The 12,753-nt window shown below is 34.7% G+C and overlaps 2 protein-coding genes across 8 annotated transcripts; one reads left to right on the top strand and one right to left on the bottom strand.

The window, feature by feature from the left end:
• Positions 1–2,371: 2,371 nt before the first annotated feature.
• LOC132312834 (uncharacterized) lies at positions 2,372–7,506 on the bottom strand. 7 transcript variants are annotated; one of them, XR_009483336.1, is made up of 5 exons: positions 7,371–7,506; positions 6,238–6,315; positions 4,571–4,880; positions 3,652–4,486; positions 2,372–3,068 (listed from the first exon to the last, which is right to left on the bottom strand). XR_009483336.1 is itself a non-coding variant. In XM_059811360.1 (5 exons), the coding sequence occupies exon 2, from the start codon at positions 6,241–6,243 to the stop codon at positions 5,806–5,808; it is 438 nt and encodes a 145-aa protein (XP_059667343.1). In that variant the 5' UTR covers positions 6,244–6,315; positions 7,371–7,484; the 3' UTR covers positions 2,372–3,068; positions 3,652–3,708; positions 4,176–4,486; positions 4,571–5,805. The 7 variants fall into 7 exon arrangements, 6 of the variants coding, with proteins under 6 accessions (XP_059667343.1, XP_059667342.1, XP_059667348.1 ...); XM_059811360.1 differs by having other exon boundaries at positions 3,652–3,708; positions 4,176–4,486; positions 4,571–6,315; positions 7,371–7,484; XM_059811359.1 differs by having other exon boundaries at positions 4,571–6,315; positions 7,371–7,484.
• A 2,007-nt stretch (positions 7,507–9,513) lies between these two features.
• Positions 9,514–10,852, top strand: LOC132315021 (uncharacterized). The gene is made up of 2 exons (XM_059813777.1): positions 9,514–9,907; positions 10,031–10,852. Exons 1-2 carry the CDS (start codon positions 9,746–9,748, stop codon positions 10,580–10,582), a joined length of 714 nt encoding a protein of 237 aa, XP_059669760.1. The 5' UTR covers positions 9,514–9,745; the 3' UTR covers positions 10,583–10,852.
• Positions 10,853–12,753: the final 1,901 nt, after the last annotated feature.

Here is a 12,753-nt window from a genome sequence, read left to right as displayed (position 1 = left end):
GAAGAATTTTGATAGAAATCATAGAATCTAATGATTTGAAACCCACATCTAATAATAATAGGAAGTATATTTTGTTGTGGGGAAAATTATAAATCACATTGTGATTTGTGAACATTCCCTCACTAAATTGGATTGTTTATTTTTTAATATTTCGAGGATAATTGGTACCTGACCAATGAAAAAAGAGGTCTACTAAAACTTGCTACTGTAGCTCAGTAGTGGCATTTTTTATTGAATAGTTTTAAATGGATTTGACTTCCTCTCTTTTTACAATTGTTTCAAGTCACTTGTTTACAAACAACATGTTAATTTGTTTTTGGTTAAAAAATTGTGCTAGAAAACATTTTAGAGAACATTTCAGAGACTTTTAATTATCTCCAACTCTCTCTCTTCAAGGAACACACAGTAACCGTTACCTAAAATTTTCAAGTTTGATGAAACGAATTTTATTCCCAGCAACGAAAAACCATTTTTGGTTTATGAAGAAGGAAATTTATTTTTGGTGATGATCTATTGGAATATGATTGGATGGAATTTATACTTATATATAACTTTTGATCATGTATTAATCTTTTGGGATATGATTAGATTTAATTATGGGTGTAGATAAATTTTACTGACCAATGGCACTAATATTATTAAATAATTTTTATGATTTATTGGGTTTAAAAAAATGAGATTATTCAAAATTTCAGTATTTATTGGTTACTATTCTTTGTCACAACTGTTTTGGTGTAAAAATGAGTTGAAAGTGTCAAAATTCAGACTCTATAGATTTTGTTTAGCAACAAAATATGACTCTAGTGGATCAATAATATGGGCGGCTAGAACGTCCGTAAGGTAAATGAGAGAAAGATGGTAAGAAAAACAGGTATCAATATGGAAAATCAACACGTTGTAAGCACGTGACTTGAAAGTTGAAATAGCTGTAAAAAGAAAGAAAGTCAAATCAATTTAAAAGTATCTAATAGGAGCTGCGAAGTGGTTATTCTGTTTGATCTAGAATAAAAGAAAGACTGTATTTAACAAAAATCAAATTTGAGTTGCGAAGTGCTTATTCTGTTTAATCTCGAACAAAAGAAAGACTGTATTTAGCAGTCCTCATCAAAAAATTCCATTTTCCCTTAAAAACAGGAATGAACTATATACTTGGAGTATATTAAGTAATGCTAAATTTATTGAATTGTAGGGGTAACGGAAAGTATAATTTTTTTTCTCGAAAGTATAAAAAAGGAATATGCTATTGAAGGAGAGTTCCTCCTATGAGATGGTCAACAAAGGATGATGATTGATGAGTCACATTGCTAAATTCCTGGGCAATAGTATGTTCCATTAATGTTTACTTTTTTATCTGGATGGCCTCACTAAGAAGCAATTCCTTTGTTTGGCAGTTGAACTGAGTTTGTCAATCAAAACAATAATTAAACACTAACACCCACTTTCAAGTACAGTCATCAGATGGACCCTACACCACCCATATCAATCAGATGACTTGCAAACCAGTTGTGTCATTCATTGCTGCCAACCCACCATAGTCTAGTGGTATTTATCTAAACATATGGGAAATTACTGTTAGTGATTACGATTTTTATTTATTTTTAAATTAGTGATAGTGATTACAATTTTTTTTTTTTTTTTTTTTAAGTTAAAAGCAAACAAACTAAGTCACGTCAAGCGAGAGCGAGAGTAAGAACAAATTTGAGAGCAGGAATATGATAACGACATAATTAAGTCATAAATAATAAAAATTTGAGTTACAACATGCGCAAAATGAAAAAGTAAGAGCGAATTCGAATGAAAAAGTAAGAGCGAATTCGAAACGTGAGAGCGACACCCAAATTTGTGTACCTTAGCAAACAATCACATACTGACTATTACCGGATTCTCAGAAAAGAGATTATACCGTTATTGGTTAGTGATTATAAATTAATATTCGCGTACCAATTGTCAAGAGCAGATGAGAAGTTGGTGAAGAAAACATCATATATTTGCTCCAATTGAGTGCCATATAATTCACCTAACCATATCAATTTCATCTCCTTTTTTGTCCAATCAACAGTATTTTATTTATTTATTAAGAAGTGGAGTCAACAACACTGCAAGTCATGGTGCCTCCACTAGCAGTGTTGTTGGGAGGACAGTCCACTTTTTAGCAACCATTTATATCTGAAATGGTGGGTCATGCGTTAGGTGTAGATTAAAACATCAGAATAAGGAAAGACAGTTGGATCTATACCCAAAAAAAAAAAAAAAAAAAAAATCCCAAACAAACAAACATCAACACAATTTGACCCGGTCAGTTTTTGACCATTCAACTTGATTTCTTAAAAACATTTTTACAATGTTTTTTCTCTGTTCTTTTTGCCAAGAGTGAGAAATGAGAAATATCATTCACCAAAAAAATTTACAAGATCTTGGGGGGCATACCCCCCTGTACAATTGTGCCAAGGGTAATAAGCTGTAGCAAAAACAAAACAACTTCTATACATCCTGGGACTATGATATGAACAAAAAAGTTATCAGGATTAACACACCTGTAATAAAACGTTGCGACTAGTAATAGTATATAATGCAATCATTGATCTTCATCAATCCCCAATCGTATGGAGTAATCCGACCTTGCATCCAACAATAAACAAGGCCCAATAGCTCTAAAAGCAGAGATCATAATAGGAGGGAGAAGGCAAACCACAAAAACCCTTTTTTTGGATAGAGTGAATATCTTTATCAACATTGTTGTATATTCTAGCTGCTGTGATTGCTCCGTTATGCACGCTTCTTCTTCACCATTTTTGGATACTGTGATTGCCCCAATTCTGCTGCGCGGTCAAGATGGATCCTGCGAGTTTCTTTCCTCTCACATCTCATTATACAACAGCTGCAAGGATCAATCTTCCCAAGGTAACAGAAGGAGTTTTGCTCTTCTTATTTTTGGCTCCCAATCGTTGACAGCTGACCACCCCCCCAGTAGGCCAAGGAATAGCAGACTTTGTTCTAATAAATTACCATATATTCTATCCGTAAATTGACAATGGAAGATATGATATTCCAAATCTTCAGTATGGGATCTACAGAAAACACAAGAAGTAGACGTGAGAGTGCTAAGAGTGTTCAATTAACCAAGGAAAGCAAGCCACACGATAAAAGCTATGTTTTGGTATTATAACTCGAGGGGACCAAACACCAACATTAAGTACATATATAGCTAACAATGGCGGTATTATTTCTGAAAAAGGTAATCCATATAAAGATATTCTGGCCATAAAACTTTTGTGAGGTTCACATGCAAAGCTAAGCTATGTTTTCTTGGTTGTTTTAGTGTACATTTAGCCAAGTTTTACGAGGTTTCAAGATTCCACAATGCCCAAAGAATTTTGATTGGTAAAGAAACAAATTGAACATAAAAGGAATGAGAAAATAGTGACTTCTCATTCAGAAAAAAATTAGTGCCTTCTCTATGATGAAGAACAAAAGATGGCAACCAAAAAATGCAAGGGGATGCATTTGAGCAACCAATAGTGGCAATATACTACACTTTACACAAAAAGCATACCAAAATGTACTTAGGTAGGTTCCAAGGATGGAAACAGATCCGCTCAATTCAAGTAACAACTAATCCAGAAAAATGAAATATCAGGTTAGCTGACTTACATAGGCAACAAAAGAATCCGCTTTAGATGGTTGACACTTGACACTAGTCCAAAAATCCTGCCACGGGAAAGACAAAAATTGTTGAGGTGGCTCCGAACAACAAGAAGCATCGTATTCAAAATGATAGGGTGGGGCAATTAGGGAAGTGCTGCCTTTGCAAAACCCATGGTAACTAATGTTCAATCATCTCCAGCTGAACAAACAAGGTTCACACAACAAGAGGCAGCATAATAATCACAATGCAGAGAGAGGAAGTAGCACCCAAATAAGGTCCAAGGACAGCCGAGAGAAGAAGGTTATCTGCGTATTTTTCCAACATATAAAGTAAAAAGGGGAATATGAATAGTTTGCACAAAGATTGCTCTTTGCTGTACAACACTGCTGATATGAAGTTGAAGGGCTGATCCAACTTCATTTGTCTGGGAAAAACCCCGAAACAGATAGATTTGACTGAAAAACGAGCAGGAATCACATTTCTCCAGTTCATCAGCATATAAGAAATGACCGAATCATCAAGAGCTCACCTCAAAATGCTTTTTTCAACAGAACAAAGATATGATGCCCAAACCAACAAACAGAAGAACTGCATGGACATCCAAGTGGAAGGTGCTCTATCAGTCTATAGATATATGCAGCTTATAAGATACAAGGACGGTATAGTGTTTCCGCATACGGTACTTCATACATATGAACTTAAACTCAAGTCCAGAAGCCCAACTCAGCTTCATTGCCTGCTACATTCCTTCAGCTCATCAAAACAACTGCAACAACCTGCTGTCAATGTATGCCTCCAGTTCATCAGATCCAACTTCATTTGTCTGCTAAAACCCTGAAACTGATAGAATTAAAAAAAAGAGCAGGAATCACATTTCTCCAGTTCATCAGCATATACAAAATGACTAAATGAACAAGAGCTCACCTCAAAATGATTTTTTCAACAGAGCACATATATAATGCCCAAACCAACACACAGAAGAACTGCATGGACACTGCTCTATAGATATGCGGCATATAAGATACAAGGACGGTATAGTGTTTCTGCAGACAGTTCTTCATACATATGAACTTAAACTTAAGTCCAGAAGCCCAACCCAACTTCATTGCTTGCTACATTCTGATCAAAACAACGGCAACAACCTGCTGTCAATGTATGCCTCCAGTTCATCAGCATACTTTGGTTCAACTTTGTTCTCTGCTACAAGCAAGAGCAGAGTTCCCTCCTCCCTGCACTGGAGAACCATGAACAATGTATTCTCAGAAATTACCCACTTCAATTAATAAACTTACAAATTAAAATAATTCAAAACACTATTGCAATAAGCAAATTTCAACTCTCCTGAACGTACATGTGTCAATCCCTGCAAAAACAATATTAACTTTCAGGAACCAGATCACAGGTGAAAACAAACAAAAGATAATACAGCATAAATTAGAAAAGAAATTGGGTCTTCCCTCTTCAACCTGAAATACAGTAGGAAAAACAAAGCAGTGATAAATCAAGACAAATTTCTAGAACACAAACCAAGATGCTCTTCACATGCTTGTTTATATGTGCACCATCAAGTAACAATCACCTTTACATAGATGTGGAGATAAGAGAGATAGGTCAGAGTAAAGCAATCCACTATACCTAGAATATCATGTGCTCATGTAACCAAGTTCAGACTAAATCACAAGAATAAATATGAAACAAATTCACATATACCACAATGTAACAACAAACATTTCAACCATGCGTTATTAACACAAGATATAATTTCACTCATACACAGATCAGAGAAAGAAACAACAAATAAAAGGCAAAAAAATGAAATAGTAACAACATTGCTAGAGCAACCCTGTATGATAAATGAAGACACTCATTGTTTGAACTTTGGAGTAGTAAAACGGGCAACTCAAGCTTCATAAGAAACCCTTGCGGATGTTAGTAGAGATATAGCATTATTAAATCTCCTATCAACAGTCAAGCTGCTGGGAGTGCTAACGATCCATTAAACAAGACTAGAGAATTAAGTTTTTTCCTACAAATAGGCAAGACGCATATAGGTCTGCCATTAAAGTCTGACATCAAGTTACGTTATCCATACTTGCCCCATGAAAAAGGAAAATTCAAACGAAAATAGGGGAAAAGGTAGAGGTTTATCATTATTATGCCTAGTTCATATCCATGCCGTCTCCAATTTGACTGCAGATCGGACCAACAGCAGCGAAGGATCTCTCAAAAGGAGAGGGATGAAACTGTGGACCCCTTCTGCGCTTAAAAGCACAGCTATCAGGAGGGGAACTCTCAGCATCAAGCTTCCTCCGGACACCTCTCACTGCCTGTTCCTCAGTCGGTGTTAGAGGGAAAACCTGCCTGCTCACTCTGCAAAGGGAGCTATGGTTATCATACAGAATTCTCTGGTTACAGTTTTTGTCACAAATGTGTGTGAGTCCTGTAAGCCTGCAACGATACATGTTTCCGCACACATGTTCGTTTTCACATTTCCAATCGCATTTGTGAACAGTGTTTGGCCCATCTTGGCCTAGAATAGTTGACAGAAAAATAACATTTGTGGGCACGGCTACCATAGATTTGCCAAATACCTCCATTGCTACTCTGGATCAGCAAATTTCAATATCTTTATGAAGATTCCTCACCCAAAATGCCTTGCCTCAAAAGTTCTGCAGCGTCCAACACAACATGAGAAACTGTCAAGTTCAATGCAAAAGGGCTTGTCGCTCTAAGAGAATTTTTTATTTTTTATTTTTTATTTTAATGTCCCAACAGGAAAAATATATACATCTAGAGGGCTTATGAGGGCTAATTTTCAAACAAACACAGAGAATTTGTTAGCGACATCTAACAGCAACAATTCAGATATTTTGAGACCCAACTCATGCTACAACAAATTAGATTTCTCAAAGTGCATAAATTTATGAAGCCTAATAGAGTGCCACATCTCTTCTCTCTGGTTGCTAACATCATGCCATAAAACAAAAAAAAATAAATAAAAGAAGGGGTCGGATTTACAAGATCAAGTTCCTCGGGACCAAACATAAATGAGTAATTTCGGGAATTTGATCAGATCATTAGAAAGAATTGCCAAGAGAAATGAGTAATATCAAATAATTTAAACACTCCCGTATAAATTGACACTTACTTACAGCTAATGCAATCAAGCCTTGAGGTGGGATACAACAAAATAGATCTTGCACATAACCCTATTTATAGAAGTCGTTGAAAGTCTCTGGATGGCTATTTTACTTCCCTAAACCCTCCAACTACACCCCAAAAGAGTTCCTCTGTATGAATAGAACATCATTCTTGCAAACTTTTCATCAAACAAGTTATATACATAGCCAATATAGAAATTCTGAAACAAACGTAACCTCCAATTTAAGCAACTTTGAGCACGTCAAAACAACCAAAAAATAAGGGGAAAAGAAAACAGTAATTAAAAAGCCCTAAAAACTTGAAAATGATAGGAGTCTAGAACATGGAATACATAAAAATGACTATATCACTAAAAGTCACAGTCTATCACCAAATTATTTTGGAAATAAGCAACAGAAACATAGATAATTAATACATACCGAATATACATAGTGTACTGAAGAGCAATTATAACATATACTATACACATACATATATATATATATATATATATATATATATAAATGAAAACCTTAATAATAAGACAAGAGAAGGAAAGAAGAGCGCATAAAGAAAGACTCACCAGCAAACAAAAAGAAGATCTCTCTCTAGCTCAACGCCGGGCCTAGTCTATCTAAAGCGAAAATGTCGACAGAAGAGCGATGGGGTTCGATATTTATAGAGAGAGAAGATAAGGTGATCCGATTCATGTGACGTTGAAGTAGCAGATGAAATGCAAGTGAAATTTCGGTGAAATGAGGAAAGAGTGAATTTGTCTTCTTTCATTTTCCACCCTTTTTTTTTTTGTTTTTTGGGAAGGTCATTTTCCACCCTTTTGTTACGCACTGCCCAGTGCCCCACCAATAATTAATAAAAGAAAAATATCTTATAATGGATTTATTTATTTCACATTGAAGAAAGTTAAAATACACCCAATGTTCTAAATGGTCTTGATTTATCATAATTGAATGTATCATTTTTTCTCATTTGAAAGCTGAAGTAAATACAAATACATCCATTATTTCTCTCAACCTCCTATTTAGTGGTCGTAATAAAATATGTACCTCACAACATCCATAAATTATTATTTTTTTAATTTTCATTTTTTTCAAATTAAATCTAATATTGTACTGTAGATTTCGTATCAAAATTTTTTTTTCCAGGATAAAGCTTACTTTTTATCCAAATTTTATATATTTAAAATAAATTTGATCAGATTAAAATTTTTATTTTTGATATACCGTGTGAACTACGTAATAGAGTGATCTAAAATAATTTAAAATAACAATAAATATAAATTATTTTATAACTTATAATTTTAAAATGAGGTCATACTTCATCCACATAAATACAATAAGATTAAAATGGATATTGAAATTTTTATTACAAATTTATAATTTTTAATATATAATAGAAATTAAAAAATAAATCGTGACAAAATATACAGCAGTTCTAGTGTGAAAAGCCTTGGCCATTATGAAAGTGGTCGCTTTGCTTGGGTTGGGGTGCACAATTTCACGTGGGTCTTTGTCTTCTTTCATTTGACTATTATTGAGTTTGGAACGTTAGAATAAATATAAATAAATAAAAAAGTGTTCGTTGAACTTTTCTGGCCTATTAGATGCATGACACGTGTGACTTGCAGCTGCATCGGCGGTGCACGTGATAGGGTGCTCTTCTCACCAGTCGTTTACCTATTTTCAAATATAATAATAAAATAAGAAGACTTTAACGTTTACTTGTGCGGGCCCAATTGGAAAGGGATGGAGAAGCTCATGGTTGGGGCTTGACATTGGGCCTGAATAAGACCAAACTAAAGGCCCATTTTGATATAATTGTAAAAATGCAACCCAATTTAAACAGAATTTGCAAAATCAACAACGGCCCAAAACAAATTCGGAACATGAGTTTTTGTTTTTAGATGTTGAATTAAATCCAAGCATTCAGCAGAGCCAGATCCCCTCTCCAGTGGTATTGTTCTTCAGGTGTTTCAAAATGGTACCGTTGTTTTAATATTACTGATATGAAATTCGTGTTGAATATTGTGCGTATGCACTAAAATGATATTGTTTTAGTACATAGGACCTCTCCACATAGAAGGAGATTCTCTTCAACTTAGGCTGTGAGCACACCATTTTTATTATTAAGACTTTTCTCCTAATTGTAAAAGTTTGTGCAATTTGTCTCGTGTTTAAATCCTCACACACTAAGATGACCTTCAATTAGTTTTTGAATGATTCTAACCCCTTTAGAGTCCAAGAGTGGGAAAAGCATGAATAAAAATCTCTAGTAGCAAGTGGTGTCACCAGAGAGGGTTAAAGAAAATTTATTAACTTAAATGAAGTGATTTATGGATATAACAAAATTAGCTAAATATAAAATTTAGAGTTGGGATATATAAAATCAAAGCTCTAAATACATACAATGGGGAACTATTCTATTTGTGGGGCTTCGTTTAGATGTGCTATATGGGCCCGTTTACTCATGAACTTCACTCAACTTAGGATCTTCATATATCTATATATATTTGGAGGGTTATATATAGTATATATACATACATAACTACGTATATTATAAGAACAAATTAAGAATAATTAACGAATATTGAAGCAAAAATTATATTCTTCCAAACTTTGGTCTGGTTCAATATGCTATATATATATATATATAAGTTTGGAATGGTTCAATATGCTATATATATATATATATATATATGTATGCGCATATATAATATGCCCATGGAACAGAAAACGCCCTGATTTGCGCAGTCCATAAAGACCCCGCACGCACACACGTATTACACTTGGACTCTCACTCTCTCCCTCTTTCTCTCTCCGTTCTTCGGAATTCAATAACAGAAAAAATAGTGGAAAAAAAGGATCACAGACAGTACTATAGAGATCTCATTTTTGTTTCTCAAATTGCTATAGAAGCGAGAGACAATATATATATATATGTATGGAGAAAGAATTTTTGGATTATGTGTTGGTACCAACAGGCCTCCTTGTAATGGTGTCTTACCACATCTGGCTCTTGTATCAGATTCTCAGACACCCCACCACAACCATCGTCGGCATAAACGCCATCAACCGCCGCTTCTGGGTTCGTGCTATGATGGAGGTACGTGTCTTGGCTACTTTTTTTTATTCAAAGAAGTAACTGTATTTAGCATTTCTCTGTAGAAATATATAGATTACAGAAGGATTCACAAATGGTCGATATTACAATGATATAATATGGCAGGATGTGTCCAAGAATGGGGTTCTGGCAGTACAGACGCTGAGAAACAACATAATGGCATCGACCCTTTTGGCGTCGACGGCGATCATGCTCAGCTCCGTCATCGCCGTGCTGATGACCAACGGCGGACACCAACGGTCGGCCGGGTTCGTCTACGGGACTCAGAGTGAGCTGGGGTCCTCCATAAAGTTCTTCTCCATACTGGTGTGCTTCTTGGTGGCATTCTTGTTCGATGTTCAATCAATCAGGTACTACAGCCATGCAAGCATACTCATCAACGTGCCATTCAAGATGACGACTCCGCACAGCCACCACCTGACGGATGAGTACGTGGGGAGGACGGTGAACAGAGGGAGTTATTTCTGGTCTCTGGGCTTGAGAGCTTACTATTTCTCTTTCCCTCTCTTTCTGTGGATCTTCGGACCCATACCCATGTTCTTGTGTTGCATTGTCCTGGTTTTCATGCTTTATTTTCTTGATGTTACCTTTGATTTTGGGAGAGTTGCTGGTGCTAATTCCAGAGATGAGATCAAGGATGAGGAGATCGGCACTTAGGGTATGTTTGGATTGAGAGATTTGAAGGGATAACCAGAGAAAAGAAAAGAAAAGAAAAGAAAGGACGGCGTAAATTGTGTTTGGGTAGGTTAAAATAAGAGAAAAAAAAAAATTGAGAAGACAGGAAGAGAAAAGATAGTGTTTAAGTAGTATTTTAATAATTTCGAAACTACCTTCAAAGGAATAAATTATTATTCCACTCATATCCCATCTATTTTAAATGATATATTAGTAATTTCATTATTATCATATCTCTTCTTTTCTACTCTCTATCATATCCAAACAAGAATACTATACTTTCTTTTCTATCTATCCAAATATAAATATAAATTATTGCTATCTTTTATCTTTTCTTTTATCTCCTACTTATCCAAACACACCCTTAAGGAGAGGTTAAACCAAAGGCGGATCCAGCCTTTCTAAGTGGGGTGGACTAATTTTGGATTGAGCTAACTTTGAACTGAGTTACCATTACTATTTTTTTTTTTTTGGGCTGGGCTTAAAGTAGTATGGTAAAAAAATTTTCTTTTTTTTTTTGGGTGGGCTGAAGCCCAGCTTCGCCCACCCTTGGATCTGCCCTTGGGTTAAACATGTAATTTTCCTTTTCTGTAAGCAGAGTAGTCCAGAGTAAGAAACCATTTTGGGGTCACTGTATATTGGGTTATTCTTGTCATTTTCTTAATTAGTGCAGTATAATAATGACAAATTACAATGGGGCGCAAATCCCCTGCTGTGCGATTTCTATGCTGTCTCCTGTTGTGAACGTTAAGTGGTCTTAGTTTGGCCACATTTTACTCCACTTAATAGACACTAAGACTGTGTTTGACAATTACACCACTATTTATAAGTAACATTTTACTACCATTTATGAGTAATATCACAAGAATCTAAAAGCAATATCATTGGAGTTTGAAAAGTAATATCACCATTTGTAAGAAGGTAACATCACTGCTTAAAAAGTAAAGACTATTGACAACCTCATAATCCCCTTCAAAATCATCTTTAAATTAACATGTGATTTTTTTTTGGACGTTCTATTTTTATTATAAAATTTAACTTAAAAAATATATAAATAATATGTTGAATTGAGTTAGATTTACGTGTGATTATTAATTTTTCAGTACTATGTGAATACCTTTTATTGATGGTGAAAGTGGTGAGTGTGACAATTAATATTAAACTTTGCCAAATTTTTTCTTTTGATGGTGAAGGTACTGTGTGTGACAATTAATATTAAACTTTGCAAAAAAATTTTTAAAGATATGTTAAATAATTTAAAACTAAATGCATGTTTTTTTTTTTTTTTTGGAAGAAAAAGAAGAAGAAGATGTGGCTCATTTCCTTATTTTTTGAAACAATGTTTGTTGTCTAAAGTTAATCCAAGTGATTTTAATTTTGGTTTAAATTCTTTAAATTAACATGTTAAAGTGTTTTTAAAATACTTTAATTTCAAATTATAACATAAATGATATATTGAATTGAGTTACGTTTGTATGTGACATTACTTGGTTTGCATTATGTGCATACCTTATTTTGAGGATGAAGATATTTATAAATGGTGGTGAAATGTTACTTATAAATGGTGGTGTTTGTATATGACATTACGTAATCTGCATTATGTGCATACCTTATTTTGAGGGTGAAGATACTTATGAATGGTGGTGAAGTGTTATTAATAAATGATTGTATAATTATCAAATACAGTCTTAGTGTATATTAAGTGGAGTAAAACGTGGCAAAATCAAGTCTACTTAACGCTCACTATAGGGGACAACATAGAAATCGGACGGTAGAGGATTTGCGCTCATTACAATGATAATAATAAGGAAATTGCTGCTCTCTCCAGCCGAATCCGAAACCCTACACGCATCACCAGGGCAACACAACGCCATTATGAAACAACAATAATGTGACATAATTGCATAAGCATTATGGGATGAAAAAAAATAAGAGACGATCGGATTCCTCTCCAATAATAGAGAGCCACGTCCGGATCTCCATGCATAATATTACTGTTCTCATGATAATAGAACTTGCTATCTCAAGTCAAATGTGACAATGTGACAACCAATACCTAGCACTTTGTACAAGTTGAGCGCTTCGAATCCAATGAGACAATAATGAATGCAGAATGAATTCTTTTAACCCAGTTTGGACACGCACACAAAATT

This window comes from Cornus florida, unplaced genomic scaffold (assembly GCF_030987335.1).
Source record: "Cornus florida cultivar Cherokee Brave unplaced genomic scaffold, ASM3098733v1 CherokeeBrave_3.0.0_Hap2_Chr06, whole genome shotgun sequence".
In the NCBI taxonomy this organism is placed as follows: Eukaryota; Viridiplantae; Streptophyta; class Magnoliopsida; order Cornales; family Cornaceae; genus Cornus; species Cornus florida.
The sequence above is the reverse complement of the archived record's forward strand: the minus strand, read 5'-3'. Positions and strand labels throughout refer to the sequence as shown.

Coding starts and splice junctions, on each gene's coding strand:
- LOC132312834 (XM_059811359.1), bottom strand. CDS start 6,243: ATGGAGGTATTTGGCAAATCTATGGTAGCCGTGCCCACAAATGTTATT.
- LOC132315021 (XM_059813777.1), top strand. CDS start 9,746: ATGGAGAAAGAATTTTTGGATTATGTGTTGGTACCAACAGGCCTCCTT. Junction 9,908..10,030: donor GGGTTCGTGCTATGATGGAG/GTACGTGTCTTG, acceptor ATAATATGGCAG/GATGTGTCCAAGAATGGGGT.